Source organism: Perognathus longimembris, chromosome 1, assembly GCF_023159225.1.
Source record: "Perognathus longimembris pacificus isolate PPM17 chromosome 1, ASM2315922v1, whole genome shotgun sequence".
Taxonomy (NCBI): Eukaryota; Metazoa; Chordata; class Mammalia; order Rodentia; family Heteromyidae; genus Perognathus; species Perognathus longimembris.
Window position 1 is genome coordinate 109,438,347 of NC_063161.1, and position 22,385 is coordinate 109,460,731.

At 39.6% G+C, this 22,385-nt stretch overlaps 1 protein-coding gene across 3 annotated transcripts in view; it reads left to right on the forward strand.

Annotated features, from left to right (window-relative positions):
• Kdm4c (lysine demethylase 4C) overlaps nt 1–22,385 on the forward strand; it is a 314,587-nt gene that overhangs the window by 37,736 nt on the left and 254,466 nt on the right. For all 3 annotated transcript variants that reach the window (XM_048347291.1, XM_048347179.1, XM_048347255.1), the window contains 2 exons: nt 3,227–3,402; nt 7,133–7,247. In XM_048347291.1, the coding sequence (XP_048203248.1) occupies nt 3,308–3,402; nt 7,133–7,247 (210 nt within the window). In that variant the 5' untranslated portion in view covers nt 3,227–3,307. The remainder of the gene's footprint in view (nt 1–3,226; nt 3,403–7,132; nt 7,248–22,385) is intronic.

A 22,385-nucleotide genomic window follows, 5' to 3' on the forward strand; every position in this document is an offset into this window, starting at 1 on the left:
CTCTGCCACTTGAGCCACAGCGCCACTTCTGGCCATTTTCTGTATATGTGGTGCTGGGGAATTGAACCCAGGGCCTCATGTATACGAGGCAGGCACTCTTGCCACTAGGCCATATTCCCAGCCCATTTTGATTATTTTCTAATTAGTTTTTTTTTAGATGTCTACTTGGATTTTACTTTTATTTCTGGAGTCAAGGTTTGATACGTTAGGTCTGATTGCACTTGTGGTAATTCTAGTTGGAAAAGTGTTGGCAAAACTTTTTCATGTTGGAGGCAGATATTGATGAACTGTTTTTTTAAAAAATAATTTTATTTATTTATTTTGCTAGTCCTGGCACTTGGATTCAGGGCCTGAGCACTGTCCCTGGCTTCTTTTTGCTCAAGGCTAGCACTCTGCCACTAGAGCCACAGCGCCTCTTCTGGCCTTTTCTATATATGTGGTGCTGAGGAATCGAACCCAGGGCTTCATGTATACGAGGCAAGCACTCTTGCTGCTAAGCCATATTCCCAGCCCATTTTGTTTATTTTCTAATTAGTTTTTTTTTTTAGATATGTACTTGGATTTTACTTTTATTCTGGAGTCAAGGTTTGATACGTTAGGTCTGATTGCACTTGTGGTAATTCTAGTTGGAAAAGTGTTGGCAAAACTTTTTCATGTTGGAGGCAGATAATGATAAACTTTTAAAATATATGAGATGGATGAAATTTGTCCCCAACAGTAATTGGACAGAGACTGCCCTGGTCATAGTTTATACACATGATTCTTTAGCTTTATAAACAGCCCAGAGAGTACAGCTTCATCACAAGATGAAGACAGGAGCAGCATAGCTTCCCCTCCTTTTGCCTCTTGTCAGTACTAGGTTGTGCTGGTAGAAACTATTTTCAAAATGCTTAGTGCAGGAGGGGAGAATGATGGAAGGGTGACACCTACGCATTGCATTCATAAATTGACATGTTGAATTGAAGCCCCTTTGTACAACTACTCAAAGTTTGTAAAATTTACATAGTGTAAATGCAAATGGTAGCTGGAAATGTTACATCAGGAACAGTAGTCTGGGTTGGGGAATAGTGATGTAAAATGTGCATTCTGCCTATAATATCAAGAAGGTGAACCTCATTAAAAATGATATATATATATAATTTTTACATATATAACATGTAAAATTTTATATACATATATAATAGTTATATATGTATATAAAATATTTATTATGCTGATTTATTTGTGCCAATCCTGTGGCTTGAACTAAGAATATATATTTTATTAGCATATTAGGAAGGAATTTCATTGTGACACTTTCACTCATGCATGATATAGATTCCAATCATAACTCCTCTATCACTGTTTCTTCCTTCTTCCCCTCTTCCTTTGTTGCTCCAGTACTGGGGCTTAAAATCAGGGCCTCATGCTGTCAGTTGTTTTTTATTTTTTTTGCTGGAGGCTGTTGCTCTGCCAGTCTGGATTTTTTCCTGGTTAGTTGAAAATAACAGTCTTATGGACTTTTCTCCTCAGGCTGGCTTTGAATCTCAACCCTTAGAGTTCGAAGCATGAGCCACTGACTCCTGTTTTTTGAATCAGAGTCTTTGTAGCCCAGGATGGTTTGGGACACACAATATTCTACTTCAGTCTCCCTTTTTTTGGTCTGTTGTGGGGCTTGAACTCTGGGCCTGGGTGCTGTCCCTGTGTTCCTCAGCTCAAGGCTAGTGCTCTACCACTTGAACCACAGCACTACTTCCAGTTTTCTGGTGGTTAATTGGAGATGAAAGAGTCTCATGAACTTTCCTGCCTGTCATTGAACCGAGATCCTCAGATTTCAGCTTCCTGATTAGGATTATGGGCATGAACTACTGGCTCCCAGCTACTTCAGTCTCCTGAGTGTTGATATTGCAGGTATATCCTACTATGCCTGGCTTAGTACACATCTCTTTTTAGCTCTACATTCAGCAGGGATGTCACACTGGCATGTTCACTGTGGTTATGCAGGAGGAGGTACACTGTGTCAATGAGCAGAAGATACATGTCAAAGTTACTCCCATCTTCCCAGAAAGTGAATTTTTAAATATTTACTAGTTTACCATTATGCTATTTTCCACATTGCGTAAGAAGTTTATAAAGAAAACTAAAGAAACATTTGCTTTTTCATATTAATGTAAATAGCAATAAGATGTCCAGATAACATTCTGAGGCATAAAGATTGAAATAGACATTTTTTCGTCCTTTTTTTTTTTTTTTTTTGCCAGTCCTGGGGCTTGGACTCAGGGCCTGAGCACTGTCCCTGGCTCCTTTTTGCTCAGGCTAGCACTCTACCACTTGAGCCACAGTGCCACTTCTAGCCGTTTTCTATGTACGTGGTGCTGGGGAATTGAACCCAGGGCTTCATGTATATGAGGCAAGCACTCTTGCCACTAGGCCATATTCCCAGCCCCTATTTTCGCCTTTTATCAAGAGGCAGGGTAATATAATGGCTCAGTGTGAATTCTAGTGTCATACTGTTTGACTTTGAATTTCAACTCAATTAGTCTATAACCATTTGAACTTCAGCTACTTATTTACTTCTAGGTGTCTTTAAATTTTATGATCAAATCCCCCCCCTGCTCCCCACAACTAGGGTTGAATCAGGACTTCACACTTGGTATATAGGTGCTGTACTACTGAACCATACGTCCAGCCCTTTTTGGCACTGGTATGTGGATTATAAACCTGTGTGTGTGTGTGTGTGTGTGTGTGTGTGTGTGCATGTGTGTGTGTATGTGTATATGTGTATGTATGTGTATTGGTATTGGACCTTGAACTCCTTAGCGTTTTCACTCAAGGCTGGTGCTCTCCCACTTGAGCCACAGCTCCACTTCTGGATTTTGGTGGTTACTTGGAAATAAGACGGTCACAGACGGTTTTTTATGGTTTTTATTTATTTATTTTTCTTATTTATTGTCAAAGTGATGTACAGAGAGGTTGCAGTTTCATACGTTAGGCCTTGGGTACATTTCTTGTACTGTTTGTTACCTCCTCCCTCACTCCCCCCTCCCTCCTCCCCTTTTCCCTCTCCCCCCCCATGAATTGTTCAGTTGGTTTACACCAAGTGGTTTTGCAAGTTGTCACAGATTTTTCTTGCCTGGGCTGGCTTCTAACTACAATCCTCACATCTCAGCCTCCTGAGTAGCTAGCATTACAGGCATGAATCATTGGTGCCTGGACTCAGGATAATAATATTTTATTTTACTTTTAGGTGATTCCTCCAAAGGAATGGAAGCCAAGACAATGCTATGATGACATTGATAATTTGCTTATTCCAGCGCCAATTCAGCAGATGGTCACAGGGCAATCGGGACTGTTTACTCAATACAACATCCAGAAAAAGGCCATGACTGTGAAGGAGTTCAGGCAACTGGCCAACAGTGGCAAGTGAGTTGATTTTGTTTGCTATTTGTATTTCTTTCAAACATTTATGTGAACATGATAACAAGAATGAGTCTGCCCCAATGTCTTTTGGCCCTCATTTAGCTTCATTTGTTTGCTCTTATTTGGGTGTTGTATCCTAACCTTTGCTTTATTGCTAGGTACATGTTCCATAGTTTGACCTTCCTCATAATAGCTGTAAATGAGTCTTTTTATCTTTAATTGACATGAACTTTTGATTATGGCAAGTTATTTGTTTTTAGGCAAATTTTCTCTGTGTGACAATGTTTAAGCCTTCAGTTACTTGAAAAACAGATTGAATGAATTGGAATGGCACCATTGTTTTATTTAAATCTAATATAATCTAATTTTATGTCTTGCCAATCCTTGGGCTTGAACTCAGGGCCTGGGCACTGTCCCTGAGCTTCTTTTGCTCAAGACTAGTACACTCCAACTTGAGCCACAGCGCCACTTCTGGCTTTTTCTGTTTAAGTGGTACTGAGGAATCAAACCCAGGGCTTAATGCATGCTAGGCAAGCACTCTACCACTAAGCCACATTCCCAGCCCCTAGTAGTACTCTTTAGTAACATACCTATGTTGTGTAAGGGTGGGTTCATTGTGACATTTCCACACATGAATACAATATAACCCCATCAATTTCATCCCCTCCATCACCATCTTATCCCATTCCCCTTTCTTAAAACAAGTCTAGCAGGTTTCATTTTTCTCTTTTTATACCTGTATATCAGTTGTACCAATCATATCCATACTCACCTTCTTTGTTAACCCTCCCCTCCCACTGGTGCCTACCCTCAACAGAGCTTCCTATCACTCACTTTTTTTTTTTAGTGTATATTAACAACACCAAGAGGTTTCACCCTAGTACTTCAGAGACGCATACTTTATGTTTGCTCAAAATAACCTATTGCTTTCTCTCCCCCTTAGTGATCAGAGCTTTCACTGAGGCTTCTCACTGATAATGTCATATACATAGTTGCACTATACTTCAAAACTGTTCATCTTCATCTTTTCCCTTCACTCTTTCTCCTCTTTTTCTACTTCCATAATTAGAACCATATTCTGCACATTTGTGTCTGTGTGTAAACAAGTAGGTATATGTGTCTATGCATATATTCATGTCTATAAATGTGTATATCTTGTATGTCTGTCTTCCGCATATGAGTGAAGCCATGTACTTGTCTTTTTAATTTGCGTATTTTCCTCCCCTTGCTCCCTGTACTGAGGTTTGAACTCAGGGCCTTCTACTTGCTAGCCAGGCTGTCACCTGAGCTATGCTTTATTTATTTTCTGGATAGTGTTTTGTGTTTTTGCCTGGAGCTGGCTTCAGGTTGGGATCCTTCTGCCTATACCTCTTGTGTACCTGGGATTTTAAGTGTTTGCCACCATACTTGACTACTGCTTATTTTCCTCATGAAGAAACATTGGCATTTTTTTTTTTGATAATATGAGGTCATTGTTAACAATCCAAATAACACAGAAGGATTAGTACTTTTCTGTACTTCCTATGTGAGAAATAACTTAATAATAATTTGGTATACATTTCTTTCGGACCACTTAATATGTGGTTAGAGGTATTTGTTCATTTTTTTTTTTTTTTTTTTTTTTTTTTTTTTGCCAGTCCTGGGCCTTGGACTCAGGGCCTGAGCACTGTCCCTGGCTTCTTCCCGCTCAAGGCTAGCACTCTGCCACTTGAGCCACAGCGCCGCTTCTGGCCGTTTTCTGTATATGTGGTGCTGGGGAATCGAACCTAGGGCCTCGTGTATCCGAGGCAGGCACTCTTGCCGCTAGGCTATATCCCCAGCCCTCATTTTTTCTTTTGTCTGAGACTGGGACTTGCACTCAGTTGTTTTTTTTGTTTTTTTTTTTTGTTTTGTTTTGGGTTTTTTTTTGCCAGTCCTGGGGCTTGGACTCAGGACCTGAGCACTGTCCCTGGCTTCTTATTTTTGCTCAGGTTTAGCACTCTACCTCTTGAGCCACAGTGCCACTTCCAGCTTTTTCTGTTTATGTGGTGCTGAGGAATCCAACCCAGGGCTTCATGCATGCAAGGCAAGCACTCTACCACTAAGCCATATTCCCAGCCCCTTGAACTCAGTATCTTTTGCTCATTGGCTGGTGCTCTCACTTGAGCCACACCTCCAACTTGGTATTTCTTCTTTTTAATCAGACGATATCGGGCGCGTTCAGGGTGGTATGGCCGTAGACTTCTTCTTTTTAATCAGCAGGCTTACAATAATCTGTAAACTACTCAGTATAGAAGGATTTTTTATTTTTATTTTTATTTTTTTTGCCAGTCCTGGGGCTTGGACTCAAGGCCCAGGACTTGAGCCACAAGCGCCACTTCTGGCCATTTTCTAGATATGTGGTGCTGAGGAATCGAACCCAAGGCTTCATGTATACGAGGCAAGCACTCTTGCCACTAGGCCATAGTCCCAGCTCCTAGAAGGATTTTTTAAATGTCAATATATTTGGAGACCTACCTTATTCATGTTTGTATTTTTAAAAACTCTTCATTGTTGCCTCTTAGCTTATATTTTCAGTCTCTGTTGCATCTGCCTGTCATTGTACAAGTCTGTCTTATCCTGATGAATTTCTAGAGCTACTTTTTTTTTTTTCTTTTTTTTTTTTTTGGCCAGTCCTGGGCCTTGGACTCAGGGCATGAGCACTGTCCCTGGCTTCTTCCCGCTCAAGGCTAGCACTCTGCCACTTGAGCCACAGCGCCGCTTCTGGCCGTTTTCTGTATATGTGGTGCTGGGGAATCGAACCTAGGGCCTCGTGTATCCGAGGCAGGCACTCTTGCCACTAGGCTATATCCCCAGCCCCCCTAGAGCTACTTTTAAAAAATACTTAATTTTATTGTCAAGGTGATGTACAGAGGGGTTACAGTTACATACGTAAGGTAGTGAGTACATTTTTTGTCAAACTTGTTACCTCTCCCTCATTTTCTCCCACTTTCCCACCTCCCAACACCCCCTCCCCGCCAGCTGTACAGTTAATTTCTAACATTGTCTTGTTTAGAGGTACATTTTAAGCGGGTTAAGGTTATATATATTTGACAATTGGTATGTACTGAAACATTCTATTCTGGAATGTTGTACCCAACTGTTCTCTCATTCCAGCTATCTAAAAAGTTTCTTTTTTTTTCTATAATTAGCATATTTAATGAATTTTTAGTGGGGTTCTTAGTTTTTCAGACGTGTTAGATCTTGTACCTATAAATCTCTAAAATATCCTTGTATAATTGCTTAAAGGTTTTAGTAATAATTCAAGAGCTCAGATAATGCTTTTTTAAACTCTCCTCAATACTTTTGTGAAGGTACTTTCCACACTAATAAAGATGGCAAAGTGAGCCAGAGTGCATGCTTACACTCAGGAGGCTCAGCCCTAGAAGATCACAGTATGAAGCCAGCCTTGGCAGAAAAGTCTGTAAGACTTGTCTCCAATTAAGTAGCAAAAAGCTGGCTGGGAGGTATGACTCAAATGGTAGAGTGCCAGCCATGATTAGCAGTGAGCTACTGAGAGGCCCTGAGCACACACCCTGGTATTATTAAAAAAACAAAAATATAAAGTGATCAGAATTAAATACATTTATGTGTTTACTGGGTTTGAAAACATAGATGTCTGTAATATTTTTGTTTGAATAGGATTTTGCTTAGAAAGTAATTTAAATGAATGTGAAAAAGCTAAAAATTGCTCTTTTTCTTTTATCTTTTACAGATATTGTACTCCAAGATACTTGGATTATGAAGATTTGGAGCGCAAATACTGGAAAAATTTAACTTTTGTGGCACCTATCTATGGTGCAGATATTAATGGGAGCATATATGATGAGGTATACTTACAGTAGTAAAGAATGTTTTGGTGTTCGAGAAGCATTCATTTATTTTAGTTAGTCATGACTCCTTTAGCTCAGGAAGAATGAAGAGTCAGCAGCAGGAATTCTGTGGCTAGTGTTTTTCAGATTGAAGACAACTTATACAAATAACGACGGTATAAGCATAATGTAACTGACCAGTATATCTAGCTATGTGTTATAAAAATGTGACTGGAAACCAGGAAATATTTCCCATGTACTATCACTGATAACAGAAGCAATATTTCAGACTTATTTTGCTTTATCTCTAGTTATCTAAATGCTACGTTGGAAAAGGCTTATATTTATCCTTATTCTCTCTTATATCATTTTTCTTATTCTGTTCCTACATCTCCTCCCCAGTGTCTGGGAGACAGGTTATTGCCATGTTGTTTAGGTTGGTCTCAAACCCATGATTCTCTTGCCTTAGCTTCCGTTATTTTTGTGTTGGTATTGAAGTTTGAACTTGTACTCTTGCTTTGCTTTTTTGATCAATGCTGGTGCTCAACCACTTGAGCCGTACCTCTATTTCTGGCCTTTTGCTGGTTAATTGGAGATAAGAGTGTAATGGAATTTTCTGCTCAGAATATTCTTCCCAGGCTAACTTTGAACTGAGACCTTCCTATCTCAGCCTCCTGATAGCTAAGATTACAGATGTGAAGCACTGGCACTTAGTCTGTTCAGCTTCCTGAATTCTGGGATTATAGGCAAGTGGCATCACATTTTATTCTTTTGCTTTTTTCCCCTCCTACCAGTCGTCTTCTTTTTTTTTTTTTTTTGGCTAGCCCTGGGGCTTGGACTCAGGGCCTGAGCACTGTCCCTGGCTTCCTTTTGCTCAAGGCTAGCACTCTGCCACTTGAGCCACAGCGCCACTTCTGGCCATTTTCTGTATATGTGGTGCTGGGGAATTGAACCCAGAGCCTCATGTATATGAGGCAAGCACTCTTGCCACTAGGCCATATCCCCAGCCCCCCTACCACTCTTCTTATATGCTGTTTTTCACAAATTGTATTTTTGAAAGAAACATGCCATTACAGTTTTTGTGTAATATATTTTTAGTTTATTTATTTATTTATTTATTTTTTCCAGCACTGGATTTCATAACTCCACATCTCACACTAGCTACACAAATGTTCTTCTCCCAGTTGTGCCATGATTTTAGCCCTTTTTGCTTTGGTTATTTTTCAGATAGGGTATTAAACTGTCTTTGAATTTCAGTCTTTCTACTTAAGCCTCCTGTACCACTAGGGTTATAAGAATCTACCACCAACCTTAAGCTCAACTTAATTGTTGAGATAAGATATCACCATAATTGTGTGTGTGTGAGAGACAGAAACACACACACACACATACAGAGAGAGAGACAGACAGACAGACACCTTTGGGGTGATACATACTTAGATGGACGTGTGTTCTCCTGTAGCCTTTCTTTCAACCAGTGAATGTTTCCTATATGTTTCTGGGATGAGGAAGCATACCTTTCTTTCTGTTGGTATGAAAATTAGAGTAGTCCTCATCTGGCACATGGCTAGCTGCAGAAGAAAGCATTTTCCATGAACAGCTTCTAGGAATGGTGGTGGTGAGTTTCCACTGCCCATCTCCTGAAAGCCTGATAGTTGGTATTTCATGTGTCGAGTTTAGTCCCTCTTTTGGGCATGAGTAGTATGCATAGTAGTAGCTTGTGTTTTCAAGATGCAGGATGATGATTTTCCTGTGGATATTGGTATTTAGGTTTCCCTTTTGGACATCCTCTTTACTGATGTGTCTGTTCAAGACTTGTGTATACTCTCCCTTTCTTCCTGCTTTTCAGAATTTATTCACACTGCTTTTTTTTTGTTGTTGTTGTTTGCTTTTTTGCCAGTCCTGGGGTTTTGAACTCAGGGACTGAGCACTGTCGCTGGCTTCCTTTTGTTCAAGGTTAGCACTGTACCACTTGAGCTACAGCACCACTTCTGGCTTTTTCTCTTTATGTGGTGCCGAGGAATCGACCCCAGGGCTTCATGCATGCTGGGCAAGCACTCTACCACTAAGCCACATTCCCAGCCCTCACACTGGTTTTTGTATTCTGGATGCGAGGTAGTGGCATAACTTCACATTTCCTATATAGATTCTATATGAATTGCTGGTGTTATTTGGGAAAAACCATTATTTTTGAGCTAGACTGAGAAGTAGATGTGACCATGTCTTCTTGGATCTAATGCTGCCATAGTGGCTGTGAATTGTTTTAACCTTTAAAGGTGCTCACTGAAGTAGGTGGAGGAGGTCATTTACATGTGGATTTCAGCACTTTGGGTTTTAAGTTCGAGGCACATTGAAAATTAATGAAATGACATGAAATCAGGATTTTTGTTTTGCGTTTGAGACAAGCTCTCATGTAGTTGGTTTAGGTTTGTTTAAAAAATCCTTTAGAGGCTGGGAATATGGCCTAGTGGCAAGAGTGCTTGCCTCGTATACATGAGACCCTGGGTTCGATTCCTCAGCACCACATATACAGAAAATGGCCAGAAGTGGCGCTGTGGCTCAAGTGGCAGAGTGCTAGCCTTGAGCCAAAAAGAAGCCAGGAACAGTGCTCAGGCCCTGAGTTCACGGCCTAGGACTGGTCCCGCCCCCCACAAAAAAAAACCACAAAAAATCCTTTAGCGAATAAAGTGGGAGAGACATAGGGTAGCAAGTGTTTATTGTTTGTTACTTGGTGTTTTAAGTAAGAGTATACTCAGAATATTGAAAATAAAAGCTAAAAACAAATACTTTCTCTATACTCTTTCTATATTTTCATTTGAATAAGTACCCTCTGTTGAGAATTTCTTGTTCAAAGTAGATCATACTCAGGTAGGAAAATTTGAAAATGTAGAAAAAAATTAAGAAAATAAAAGCTGCTCAAAAGTTATCAAACACAAATGCAAAATAACCTTTTTATGATTTTCTTTTGGTCTTTGTGTGTACACATTCATATTTGTATATGTGTACATATGTCTTATTAGAGTCAAGGAGGTTGTTGTAGATTTTGCTTCTGAAGTGTTTCCAATGTTTCTTTCCATAAAGACTATTTTACATGGGGCTGGGAATATGGCCTAGTGGTAAAGTGCTCGCCTCATTAATACATGAAGCCCTGGGTTCAATTCCTCAGCACTACATATATAAAAAAAAGCCAGAAGTGGTGCTGTGGCTCAAGTGGTAGAGTGCTAGCCTTGAGCAAAAATAAGTCAGGGACAGTGTTCAGGCCCTGAGTCCACGCCCCAGGACTGGCAACAAAAACAAAACAAAACAAAAGACTATTTTACATGAACTCCTGTCTCCTTGGGAGACAGAATCTTGTTGTGTAGCTCAAGCCAGCCTTGAACTCAAGATTTTCTGCCTCAATTTTCTGATAGCCGGGATTATAGGTCATTTCAATGTGTATCTAACACTAGTTTTAAATTATTCTTTATGTTCAATAGTTGCTTGATGAATATGTGAGTGTGTGTGTGTGTATGTGTGTGAATGTATGTTTTAGTTCTAGATACATTATTTACTGATTTCTTCTTTTGTGATAATAAAACTCATACAGACTTCCTTTTTTCTTTTTTTTGAGAAGATGCTGTCTTATTCAGTATCCCAGACAGTCTTATAGTTCCCATGCTAATCATTCTATTTTGGGGGGATGCAAGTGGCTCCATATTGCCCATGATGAGGACCAAAATTTTTTTCATAAGGTAAAGACTGAGACCTGTGATTCCTAGGCCAGGTGACAGGTGGAGCATGTAGGAGATAACCTATGATAAAGGGTTGTAGGCCAACAAGAGAGAGCTTTTTGAAAAAATTTATATGGGAGTAGTATTTTTAAAGTTATTCCACGATTAGGACAGTTTACCTTATTTCAGCACTAGCTGTGTTAAGATGACCAATTTCAAATCATACTTTATATTACATTATGTGGTTCCTATCTCATTAAACCAGCTTCAGTGGGATTTCCACTGGAATAGATGAGACAAGGTGAATGTTCTTAGCATTTGTGCGGGTTTGCGGGGGGTGGTTGTGGTCCTTGAATTCGGGGTCTGGGCACGGTCTCTGATTTTACAGCTGATGAAGCAAGGGGCTGAGAGGTTAAGTTGCTTTTCTAAAGTTGAGGCTAGTTGATGGCTGTTGCATGCGTTTCCTACCTTTTTTTTTTTTTTTTTTGCTGGTCCTGGGGCTTGAACTCTGGGCCTGTGCTTTGTTCCTGAGCTTCTGAGCTCTTTTCACTCATTTGAGCCACAGCTCCACGTCCAGCTTTTTCTGTGATTAATTGGAGATAAGAGTCTCAAGGACTTTCCTGTCTAGGCTGGCTTTGAACTTTGATCCTTAGATCTCAGCCTCCTGAGTAGCTAGGACTATAGGCATGAACCACTGTGCTCAGCCTCTCCAGTGAGAATCAGAAGCAACATACATATTCAGGACCACTTTTCAGAACAGTTGACATGAAAATGTCCCATAGTAGCCTGTGTGAAATAGCATAATCATTGACTGAAGAGGTAAGGCTGGTGGACTTTGGCTTGCTGTGTTTATCAGTTTACTACTTGTGTTTGAAAATCAGTTAGTATTGGCATTGCTTCAAGGAAACATTGACTTTAGACTTAAAATTTGAGTAACTTTAGTTATTAAAATCCAGTGGACAAAATCCAATAAAACATGCAGCTTGGAAACATCTTGATAACTTTCAGGTTTGAGAGCTGGGAATCTGTCATTGTGAGGAGTATAAGACACACTTTTTTTTTTATGGCATGTGTGGTGTCTCAGAGGGAGCTCCATCCAGAGCTGGACTGATGGTTCAGTGCCCCCCCCCCCCCTTTAGGTGTTAGTTTTGGGGCTTGAACTTGGGGCTTTGAGTCACCTTTTTAGTAGTTAATTGGAAATAAGACTCTCATTGGCTTTCCTGAATGGGCTGGTTTCAAGCTGTGATACTCAGATCTCAACCGCCTGAGTAGCTGTTATTGCAGGTATGAGCCACTGGCACACAGCAAGTGCTCCTGTAGCATAGACATGACAGAAGCTATTACTAAACAAAACTGATCATACTTAAATTCAAATACTGGAAGTATAGCTTGTCTTTACACTTTTAGAGTAGATGGAAAATGATGAGAAAGACTGTGAAGAAGGAAGGAGGTCATGAAGAGTGAATGTGATTCTTTCAGGGATGTTTGAAATCATCATAATGAGTGTGCATTAAACACACTGTTTTGTTCTTTTCTTCACTATTATATCAGATTTCTGTGGTTCTTAGCATTGTTTTAATTAATTAATTAATTAATTTATTTATTGCCAGTCCTGGACCTTGGACTCAGGGCCTGAGCACCGTGCCTAGCTTCTTCCCGCTCAAGACTAGCACTCTGCCACCTGAGCCACAGCGCCCTTTCTGGCCGTTTTCCATATATGTGGTGCTGGGGAATTGAACCGAGAGCTTCATGTGTAGGAGGCAAGCACTCTTGCCACTAGGCCATATTCCCAGCCCTGTATTCTTTTTTAAATTAAAAACATTATCTTGTATTAAATAGTGATATATTTTCAGTGTATTAAAAGTTAATACTAGCTGGGTGCTAGTGGCTCATGCTATTCAGGAAGCTGAGGTCTGAGGATTGTGGGTCAAAGCGAGACCTGGCAGGAAAGTCTTTGAGAAATTCCCCCCTCCCCCCCCCCCCCCCGGCCTTTTTTTTTTTTTTTTTGACAGTCCTGGGGCTTAGACTCAGGGCCAGGGCACCGTCCCTGAGCTGCTTTCGGTCAAGGCTAGTCTGGGCCCTGAGTCTCTTTGTGCTCAAGGTTAGCGTTCTACTATTTGAGCCACAGCTCCACTTCTGGTTTTTGAGTGGTTAATTGGAGCTGTGTCTCATGGGGACTTTTCTTCTGGGCCTGGCTTTGAATTGCCTGGCTTTGAATTGCCATCCTCAGATCTCAGCCTCCTGAGTAGCCAGGATTACAGGTGTGAGCCAGCAGCGCTTGGCTTCTTCTATGAAACAGGGTCTTACTATGTAGCCCTGGCTTGCTGTTTTGTTGCCCCAATCTCCTTAGTGGTAGCATTACAGATGTACCCTTACCACACCTGGTTGTGAGTTTTTGTGACTTCCAGATTTACTTATGTATGTATGTATGTATGTATGTATGTATGTATATATGTATGTGTATATTTATTGTCTGCCGTGGGGCTTGAACTCAGGGCCTAGGTGCTGTCTCTGAGCTTTCTGCTCAAGGCTAGTGCTCTGTCACTGTGAACCACAGCTCTACTTGCAGTTTTTTAGGTGTTTAATAGAAGTAAGAATCTCATGGACTTTCCCGCATGGGCTGACTGAACCACCATCCTCAGATCTCAGCTTCCTCAGTGGCTAGGATTCCAGATGTGAGCCATCAGCTCCCAGCCCAGATTAGTCAAGAGCCTATTTCATCTGACTGTGGTGACTGCTGTCTTTTAAGTTCAGTGTTTGGGAGTTTGAAGCAGGAGGATTTCAAGTTCAAGGCCAATTTAAGCTACATAAAGAGCCTGAACTACATAACAAGACCCTGTCTCAGAAAATAAACAACCAGAACAGTGAGCTCCTTTATATGACATTTTGTTAACTGAGGCATGGTTGTCTTTTCATTGAATGATTTTTGGTCATTTAACCCTATAGAGGACATTCCCCCCCGCCCCCCCCCCCCCACACACACAATGGAACAGCTTAAATGCATTTGTCCACCAGGTGGTGCTCTTGAACAGCAAAGTTACCTAAGGCTGTGTATTTCCAATGAGGAACAGTTTAAACTGTTTTGAGTCACTAGAGGGCCTTTCTATTTTATATTTTTATCAGGTCAGGATATTTTTTATTCTGAAATAGAAGAATTAAAGGCAGATCCGTCTCTAAATTTCAAACTCAAAGCAAGCATGATCATCCTAGACATGGTTTGGTTCAGGGAAAGCTGTTGGCTTGTGAGACTGTGACTTCCAGATATTTATTCTATAAAGTAAGACTGTGAGTTAATCAGCACTCATCTGAGCATGCTATGGTTACTCTGCGAAACAAAGTCTTAACCTGTAAGACCCATGTACGACTGAGCATTTTGTTTATTTGTTTTGTTTTAGTTGCCATTCCTGGGGTGTGGACTCTGGGCCTAAGCACTGTCCCTGGCTTCTTTTTGCTCAAGGCTAGCACTCTATCTCTTGAGCCACAGCACCACTTCTGGCATTTTTCTATATATGTGGTGCTGAGGAATCGAACCCAGGGCTTCATGTACACGAGGCAAGCACTCTTGCCACTAGGCCATATTCCCAGCCCCCACAGTCTTCTTATGTTAAGCTTCAGCCATAGCTAGGATGCTCCCTAGCTATGCTTCCTCTATTGAGATAGGCTTGTGAACTTTTCTGCCCAGGTTGGGTCTGCTCCTGGTCTTGATGTATACGACGCGAGCACTTTACCACTAGGCCATATTCCCAGCCCCACGACTGAGCATTTTGATGAGCTTGAGCTCTGGTTTTCATTATTGGGCTTGCTAGGCAGGCACTGTTACCACTTAGCCATGCCTGCAGTCCTTTTTTTTTTTTTTAACTATTTGTTTTTATCGCATAGCTGTACAAAGACATTTCAATTCTAGAACTTTGAAATTTAGAGACTGATCTCCCTTTAATTCTTCTATTTCAGAATAAAAAATATCCTGACCTGATAAAAATATAAATTCTATCATTCATCTCCATCTTTTCCCATCCCATTCCATTGTATATATGTGTCATATTTTCTTCTTATTTGTTGTAGTGTATCCTGACTGTTTGCATAACTTGACTATTGTGAACAGTGCAGCAGTGAATGTAGATATATGCAAGTGTCTTTACTATACCCTGACTTAAGGCTGGATGATAAGATAGTTCTATGTGGGACTGGGAATGTGGGTTAGCAATAGAGTGCTTGCCTTGCATGCATGGAGAAGCCCTGGGTTCGATTCCTCAGCCCCACATAAACAGAAAAAGCTGTGCTGTGGCTCAAGAGGTCGAGCCAAAAGAAGCCAAGCACAATGTTCAGGCCCTGAGTCCCAAGCCCTAGGACTGGCAAAAAAAAAAAAAAAAAAAAAAATAGTTCTCTAGTTTTTTTGATAAGATAGTTCTATGTTTAGTTCTACCCTCCTAACAATATAATACAGTTCCTTCTTTCCCTTGCATCCCTGCAGCAGTTGTTGTCTTTTGTATTCTTGATGATCAGTCTTACAGAGACAGTTTCTTTTTTTTTTTTGAGCCAGTCCTGGGCCTTGGACTCAGGGCCTGAGCACTGTCCCTGGCTTCTTCCCGCTCAAGGCTAGCACTCTGCCACCTGAGCTACAGCGCCACTTCTGGCCGTTTTCCATATATTTGATGCTGGGGAATCGAACCGAGAGCTTCAGGTGTAGGAGGCAAGCACTCTTGCCACTAGGCCATATTCCCAGCCCCTCATTTTTTTTTTTATTGCTAGGTAGTTGTGCAAAGGGGTTACAATTCCACTCAATATTGTTTTGATTTGCATTTCTTTTATGGCTAAGGATGTTGAGCATTTTCTCATGGTTGGCCATTCTTTTTCTTCTGAGAAGTCTCTATTTAGCTCCTTTTCCCATTTATTGATTGGGTTATTACTTTTTGTGGGATTTACTTTCTTGAGTTCCCTGTGTATTCTTCATATTAGGCCCTTTTTGGATATATAGCTGCTAAGGGTCTTCTCTCATTCTATAGGCTGCCTTTTTAGTTTAATAACTATGTCATTAGCTGTGCTTAGAAACTTTAGTTTGATATAATTCCATTTGCTCCCAATTTGCTGAGCCCTTGGAACTCTACTCAGTTCTTGCCTATGCCTAACAAGTTCTAATGTTTCTCCTGTAGTTGTTTCAAGGTATTAGGCCTGATGTTGAGGTCTTTGATCCATTCTGAGTTGATACTAGTGTAAGCTGACAGACAAGTCAGTTTCAATCTTCTGTATGTGGATGTTGTTTTCTCAACTCCATTTGTCGAAGAGGCTGTCTTTTTTCCAACATATATTTTTGGCTTTCTTGCCAAATGTCAGGTGGCTTTAAGTATATAGGTTTATTTCTGGGTCTTCCAATCTGTTCCATTGGTCTTCAGGCCTGATTTTGTGCCGGTACTTAGCTGTTTTTTGTTACTATAGCTTTCTAGCAAAGTTTGAGGTCTGGAATTGTGATACCACCAGCATTGCCTTTTGTGCTCATATTTGCTTTGTCTTTTTGGAGCTTTTTGTGGTTCCACATGAATAAATGACATTGAGATTTTGATGGGATTTATATTGATTTTGTAGATCTCCTTTGGCAGTATGGCCATTTTCACTATGTTAATCTGCTGATCCTTGAACATGGAAGGTCTTTTCCATTTTCTGGTGTCTTCTTTAGTTTCTTTCTCCACAGTTTTAAAGTTTTTGCTGTAGAGTTTCTTTTTTTCTTTTTCTTACTCCTGGGGCTTGAACTCAGGGCCTGAGCACTGTCTCTGAGCTTCTTTTGCTCAAGGCTAGCACTCTACCACTGAGCCACAGCACCACTTCCGGCTTTTTCCGTGTATTTGGTACTGGGAAGTTGAACCCAAGGCTTCATGCATGCTAGTATGCAAGCACTGTACCACCAAGCTACATTCCCAGCCCACTGTAGAGTGTCTTTACTTCCTTAGTTAGGTATATTTTTAGGTTTTATTTTTTATTCTTTTTTGAAGCCATTGAAAATGGAATTGTTTTACCTCTCCACTCCTTGTTGGTATACAGAAAAGCTACTGATTTTTGTGGGTTAATTTTGTATCCTACTACATTGCTTAAGTTATTGATTAGCTCTAGGAGCTTGGGGGTGGGAGCTTTAGGATCTTTCAGATATAAAATCATGTCATCTGCAAATAGGGATAGTCTTTCCTACTTGAGTCTATTCTATATCTTTCTCTTGCTTAATTGCTCTGGCTAGGAATTCCAGTATTTTGAAAAAGAATAGAGAGACCTGACACCTCTTTCTTGTTTAGTTTGCCACCATTTAGTATGTCTTATCTGTAGGTTTGCCATAGATAGCCTTTATTATGTTGAGAGGTATCTTCTTTCTGTTTTGGCTCTTCCAGACCTTTTATCATAAATGAATGTTGGATTTTTGTCATGGGCTTTTTTTTTTAAGCATCTTTTTAGATGGTCATGTGATTCTTGTCCTTGACTCTGCTAATGTGATACATTATGTTTATTGATTTATGTGTATTGAACCACCTTTGCATCTGGAATGAAATTGACTTGACTGTAGCGAATGATTGTTTTGATTAGTTCTTGAATTTTGTTAGCAGGTATTTTATTAAGGAGCTTTGCATTTATGTTCATCAAAGATTGTTCTGTACTTGTCTTTTTTCATTGGGTCCCTACCTGGTTTTGGGATGAGTGTAATGCTGAATTTGTAGAGTGAATTTGGTGATCATTCCATTTCTATTTCATGGAAAAACTTGAGGAGTATTGGTGTTCTTTAAAGGCCTTATAGAATTCAACTGTGAATCTATCAGGACCTGGAGTTGTTGGGAGACTCTTGACTTATTCAGTTTCATTGGTTGTTATGGTTCTGTATCTCCTTGGTTTATATCTTCTTGATTCAGCTTTGGCAGATTATGTGCCTCTATAAATTCATACATTACTTCTAGATTTCTACTTTACTGGTTATTTTGAGTGAGGGTTTTGCTTCCTGACTAGGCATGCACCTGGGTAGGTGCTTGGGCCTGGTGCCTGGGGCTGATGTGTGTATGTTAAGTTTTCCATAATAGCTAGGATAATAATAGGAGCATGCTGCCATGCCCAGCTCTTCATTGAGAAGGGGTTTTGTGAACTCTTAGGCATGAGCTGGTCTTGAACTGGAATCCTCTCAATATTAGGCTTTTATAGCAGAAATTGGTGTGAGCCACTGATATCTAACTATTATGATTTTTTTAAGGTTGCAAATGTAAAAGTGTTTTTGAGTATGAATTCTCTAACTTGGCCATAGTTGAGTAATGATGACCGATCGTTATGCACAAAATCCCACATCATGTCAATGGGGTGGGGTCACTGATGCATAGTTAAACTCATGAATTACAGGCATCTGATTCCAATTTTACTCCCCCCCCTTTAAAGAGAGAACTATATTACTACAACGATTAAAATGGTTTTCTACAGTTTCAGATTTATAAATTTGATACTTTAAAAACTTACTTTTCAAGTATTATACAAGACAAAAATATAACTTAAATCAGGAAAAGAATTGTTAGTTTTCTTTTTTCACTGAAGTAATATTATTGAGCCTGTGCATATTTACTCATTTTATAGCATGAATAGAAATGAGACCATCAGATCATTTTCTTTTTTTGGTGAAGAATGAAAAGACATTCAACAGTGCCAGCTCTTTGCTAAGTGTTAAGTCAAAAATTGCTGTAAGTGAGGGCTGGGGATATAGCCTAGTGGCAAGAGTGCCTGCCTCGGATACACGAGGCCCTAGGTTCGATTCCCCAGCACCACATATACAGAAAACGGCCAGAAGCGGCGCTGTGGCTCAAGTGGCAGAGTGCTAGCCTTGAGCGGGAAGAAGCCAGGGACAGTGCTCAGGCCCTGAGTCCAAGGCCCAGGACTGGCCAAAAAAAAAAAAAAAAAAAAAAAAAAATTGCTGTAAGTGAGAAAGAGCTGCAGTAGGAAAATGGAGCAAAGTGTAGAAAATAAAACAATTGGGAGAAACAGAAGCAAAAGTGGGAAGAGCCCATGGTGGCTCTGGGTAGTGAGTGTGTGTGTGTGTGTGTGTGTGTGTGTGTGTGTGTTTTCTGTCTACATAGGGATTTTTCATTTTTCTAGGCTTCGTGGTTCAGAAAAGGCTCTAGTAAAACCCACACTTTGGCAATATTCAAAAGCTAAGTGGCCTCCACTTTTCCTTTTGTATGAAAGCAGACTCTGATATGTTACTTGCCTATTTTAATCAACTAGCAAATGGGCAAGTGTGGGCCCGTGGATTTGTTTACTAAGGAGGAAATACATCAGTCAAACATTATTTTGCTGCCAGTAAGTTGCCTCAGAATCACTGGCTGAAAGTAATAGGGCATTTTCCTTTTATGTAAAGATTTGAGGCAAGTAGCTTCTAGTGTTGGTTTCACTGTATCACTGTAGACTCAGGCCCCCATGGGTTTTCTTTTCTTTTATTAGTATATGCTTTATTAGAATATACTAGTATATACTTTTATAGTTATCATATTCTGTAATCTGCTATACTATGAAATATATACTATACTATATATATGTTATATATCCTATACTGTACTATCCCATAAATAGTAACATATATCTACTATGCTATATAATATATACTTAATACATAGTACATATTAGTATATGCTTTTATTAGTATATATTAGTATTTTCTTATATTAGTATTTTTTACTAATACATGCAAGTTCATATTAGCTATACAAGGGAGATTTACTGTGACATTCCCATTCACATATACCATGTATTCCAATTAACTTCACCCCTTCTATCTTTACCTCCATCTTACAACAATTTCAACAAGTTTCATTGTTCTATTTTCATACATGTGAGCCATCTACTCTGACCATGTTCATCCTTATTCACCCTCTTTGTTATCCCAAACCCTCCCTTGTGTTAGTACTTACCTCACCAACAAGCCTGTTTCTCTTTTCCTGACCCCCAGTCCCATGTTGATCAACAGCTCCCATTGGGTTTCTTTCTTTTTTTTTTTAATAGCTATTGAACTATTGTGATCTTTTGTAGGATTATCCTAGATGTGTACAAATTATTTCCTAGACCGTAGAGTCTATGTTTCTTTGGGTCTGGCTCATTTCACTTAGTATGATTTTTTTTTCCAAGTCAGGAAGGATGCTTTTGTGTTATTATTTTTTCTTTTTTAAAATTTATTTATTAATTAAACAAAAATTTTTGACAAGGTGTTGTGCACAAGGGGTACAGTTACATAGTAGGGCAGTGTGTACATTTCTTGTGATATCTTACACCCTGTTTTTCTTTCCCTAGGCAGGTAGACATATATACAATACACAGTATACCAAGAACATATACAGTAGAAACCCATTGGGTTTCTTTGTGCTGTTTTCATATATAGTTGCACATATTGAAAAATCACTCATCCCGTCTTTTTCTCTTTCCTTTTCTTCTTCCCCTATTCCTAAACAGGCCTTTAGTTACTTATACTCATCTTCTATGTTTATCTAAATACATAATTTTATATACAGGTATAAATACACAAGTACCCGTCCACAAATAAGGTACTTGCATATAGTATCTTTTTTGTTGTTCTTTAGTTCTATTTATTTTCCTGCAAATGACATGAGTCCACACTTTTCTTATTTCTATACTGTTCTTTTGCCTGCCAATTTCTTCTACTATGTTTATTTATGATGAAACACTTGGCCCCATGCCCTCCTGGTGGAGGTATGTGGGTCTAGTGGAAGAGGGGAGGGCACAGGGCATACAGGCTCCTTCAAACTGTCTTCTAGAAGTCCTGTGCATTGTTTTCTTATGTGAAAGCATGTACCATGATTAGCTTCAGTGTTAGTGTAAGCTGGAAATTCGGTTTTGTTCTAGTTACATTGCTTTTTCAATTGAATAGTCTTGATAAGAAAGGTGGCAATTGATATGAATAGTTATCCGGACTGTATCATAGAAAGTTAGTATAAGAAGCAATGATTAAGATAGTTTTTTGTATTATTATAATGGTGATATACAGAGGGGTTATAGTTATATAAGTCATTTAAAGGGTACATTTCTTTTTGGGCAGTGTCATCTCTTTCCTCGCTGTCTCTCAATTTTTCCTCCCATCCCCACTTACCAGTTATATAGTTTGTTAAGAAACAATGATTTTAAAAAACTGGGAGAAAATGACTATATGAGTAATGATTATTGTTTTTTTAATTTTCTATATGTAAAAATAACTTTCTAGGGCCTTATCATGGAATTTTATCATTTTATTAAATGTTAAGGTAATCAACTCTCTTTAGAAGAGAACAGTTTTCCAATTGTTGAGGGGCTCTGTAGCATCTCTGGTAAGGACTGTGTACCAATGTGTGAAATAAAGCTAAAAATTCTGTTTATTATTTCTATTATTAATCTTTTTTTTTTTTTGCAAGTCCTGGGGCTTGAACTCAGGACCTGAGCACTGTCCCTGGCTTCTTTTTGCTCAAGGCTAGCATTCTACCACTTGAGCCACAGCACCACTTCTGGCCTTTTCGTATATATGTGGTGCTGAGGAATTGAACCCAGGGCTTCATGTATACGAGGCAAGCACTCTTGCCACTAGGACATATTCCCAGCCCCTATTATTTCTGTTATTAAAAAAGCAAGTAAGCCGGCACCAGTGGCTCATGCCTGTAATCCTAGCTGCTCAGGAGGCTGATGTCTAAGGATCGAAGTTTGAAGCCAGCCTGGACAGAAAGTCCATGAGACCCTTATTATATCCAATAAACTACTCAGAAAAAGCCAGAAGTGGAGCTGTGGCTCTAGTAATAGAGTGCTAACTGTGAACAAAAGAAGCTCAGGGACAGAGCTCAGGTCCAGGGTTTAAGCCCCAGGAGCAGCAAAAAAAAAAAAAAAAAGAAGAAGAAGAAAGAGTACATGTCTATGGTGACCCCATGAATCCCGTGTCCTTAGCTAGAATTTCTAAATCTTGACAGATGATCTTTTGTACAAATTGAAAATGATAAAACAAAACTCCAAGTTATTGGCTTTCCTTCCTGGCATTGGGAGGCAACAGGAAGTTTATCCAATTATGTAAAACTTAATGTAGTTCAGAGTTGCCCCCTGGTTTGTTGTTTGGTTACATGGCTTTAGAAACAAACAGGCTAAAGATTTTCATTCTCGCTGTTGCCAATGGCCTTTGTGACTATGAGCCATAAGGTGTTGGGCCAGTTACCTGTCTTTGCTACATACAGTTGAATTATCTATAAAATGGCATTGATAAGAGTTGAGTAGTGTCTACCTCGTAGAATAAAATGAGATGACTTAAAACACTTTCTACATTGTATGTACTGGATAAAGGTTAGCTGCTGCCCATGGCAATGTTAAATCAAAGCAGGGCAGCTGATTCAGATCAAGAGAATTGTGGAGATTTCTCTTCCTCAATTTCATTTTAAGTAGAAGTCCAGCCTACAGCCCAACAATTTATACTTTTACC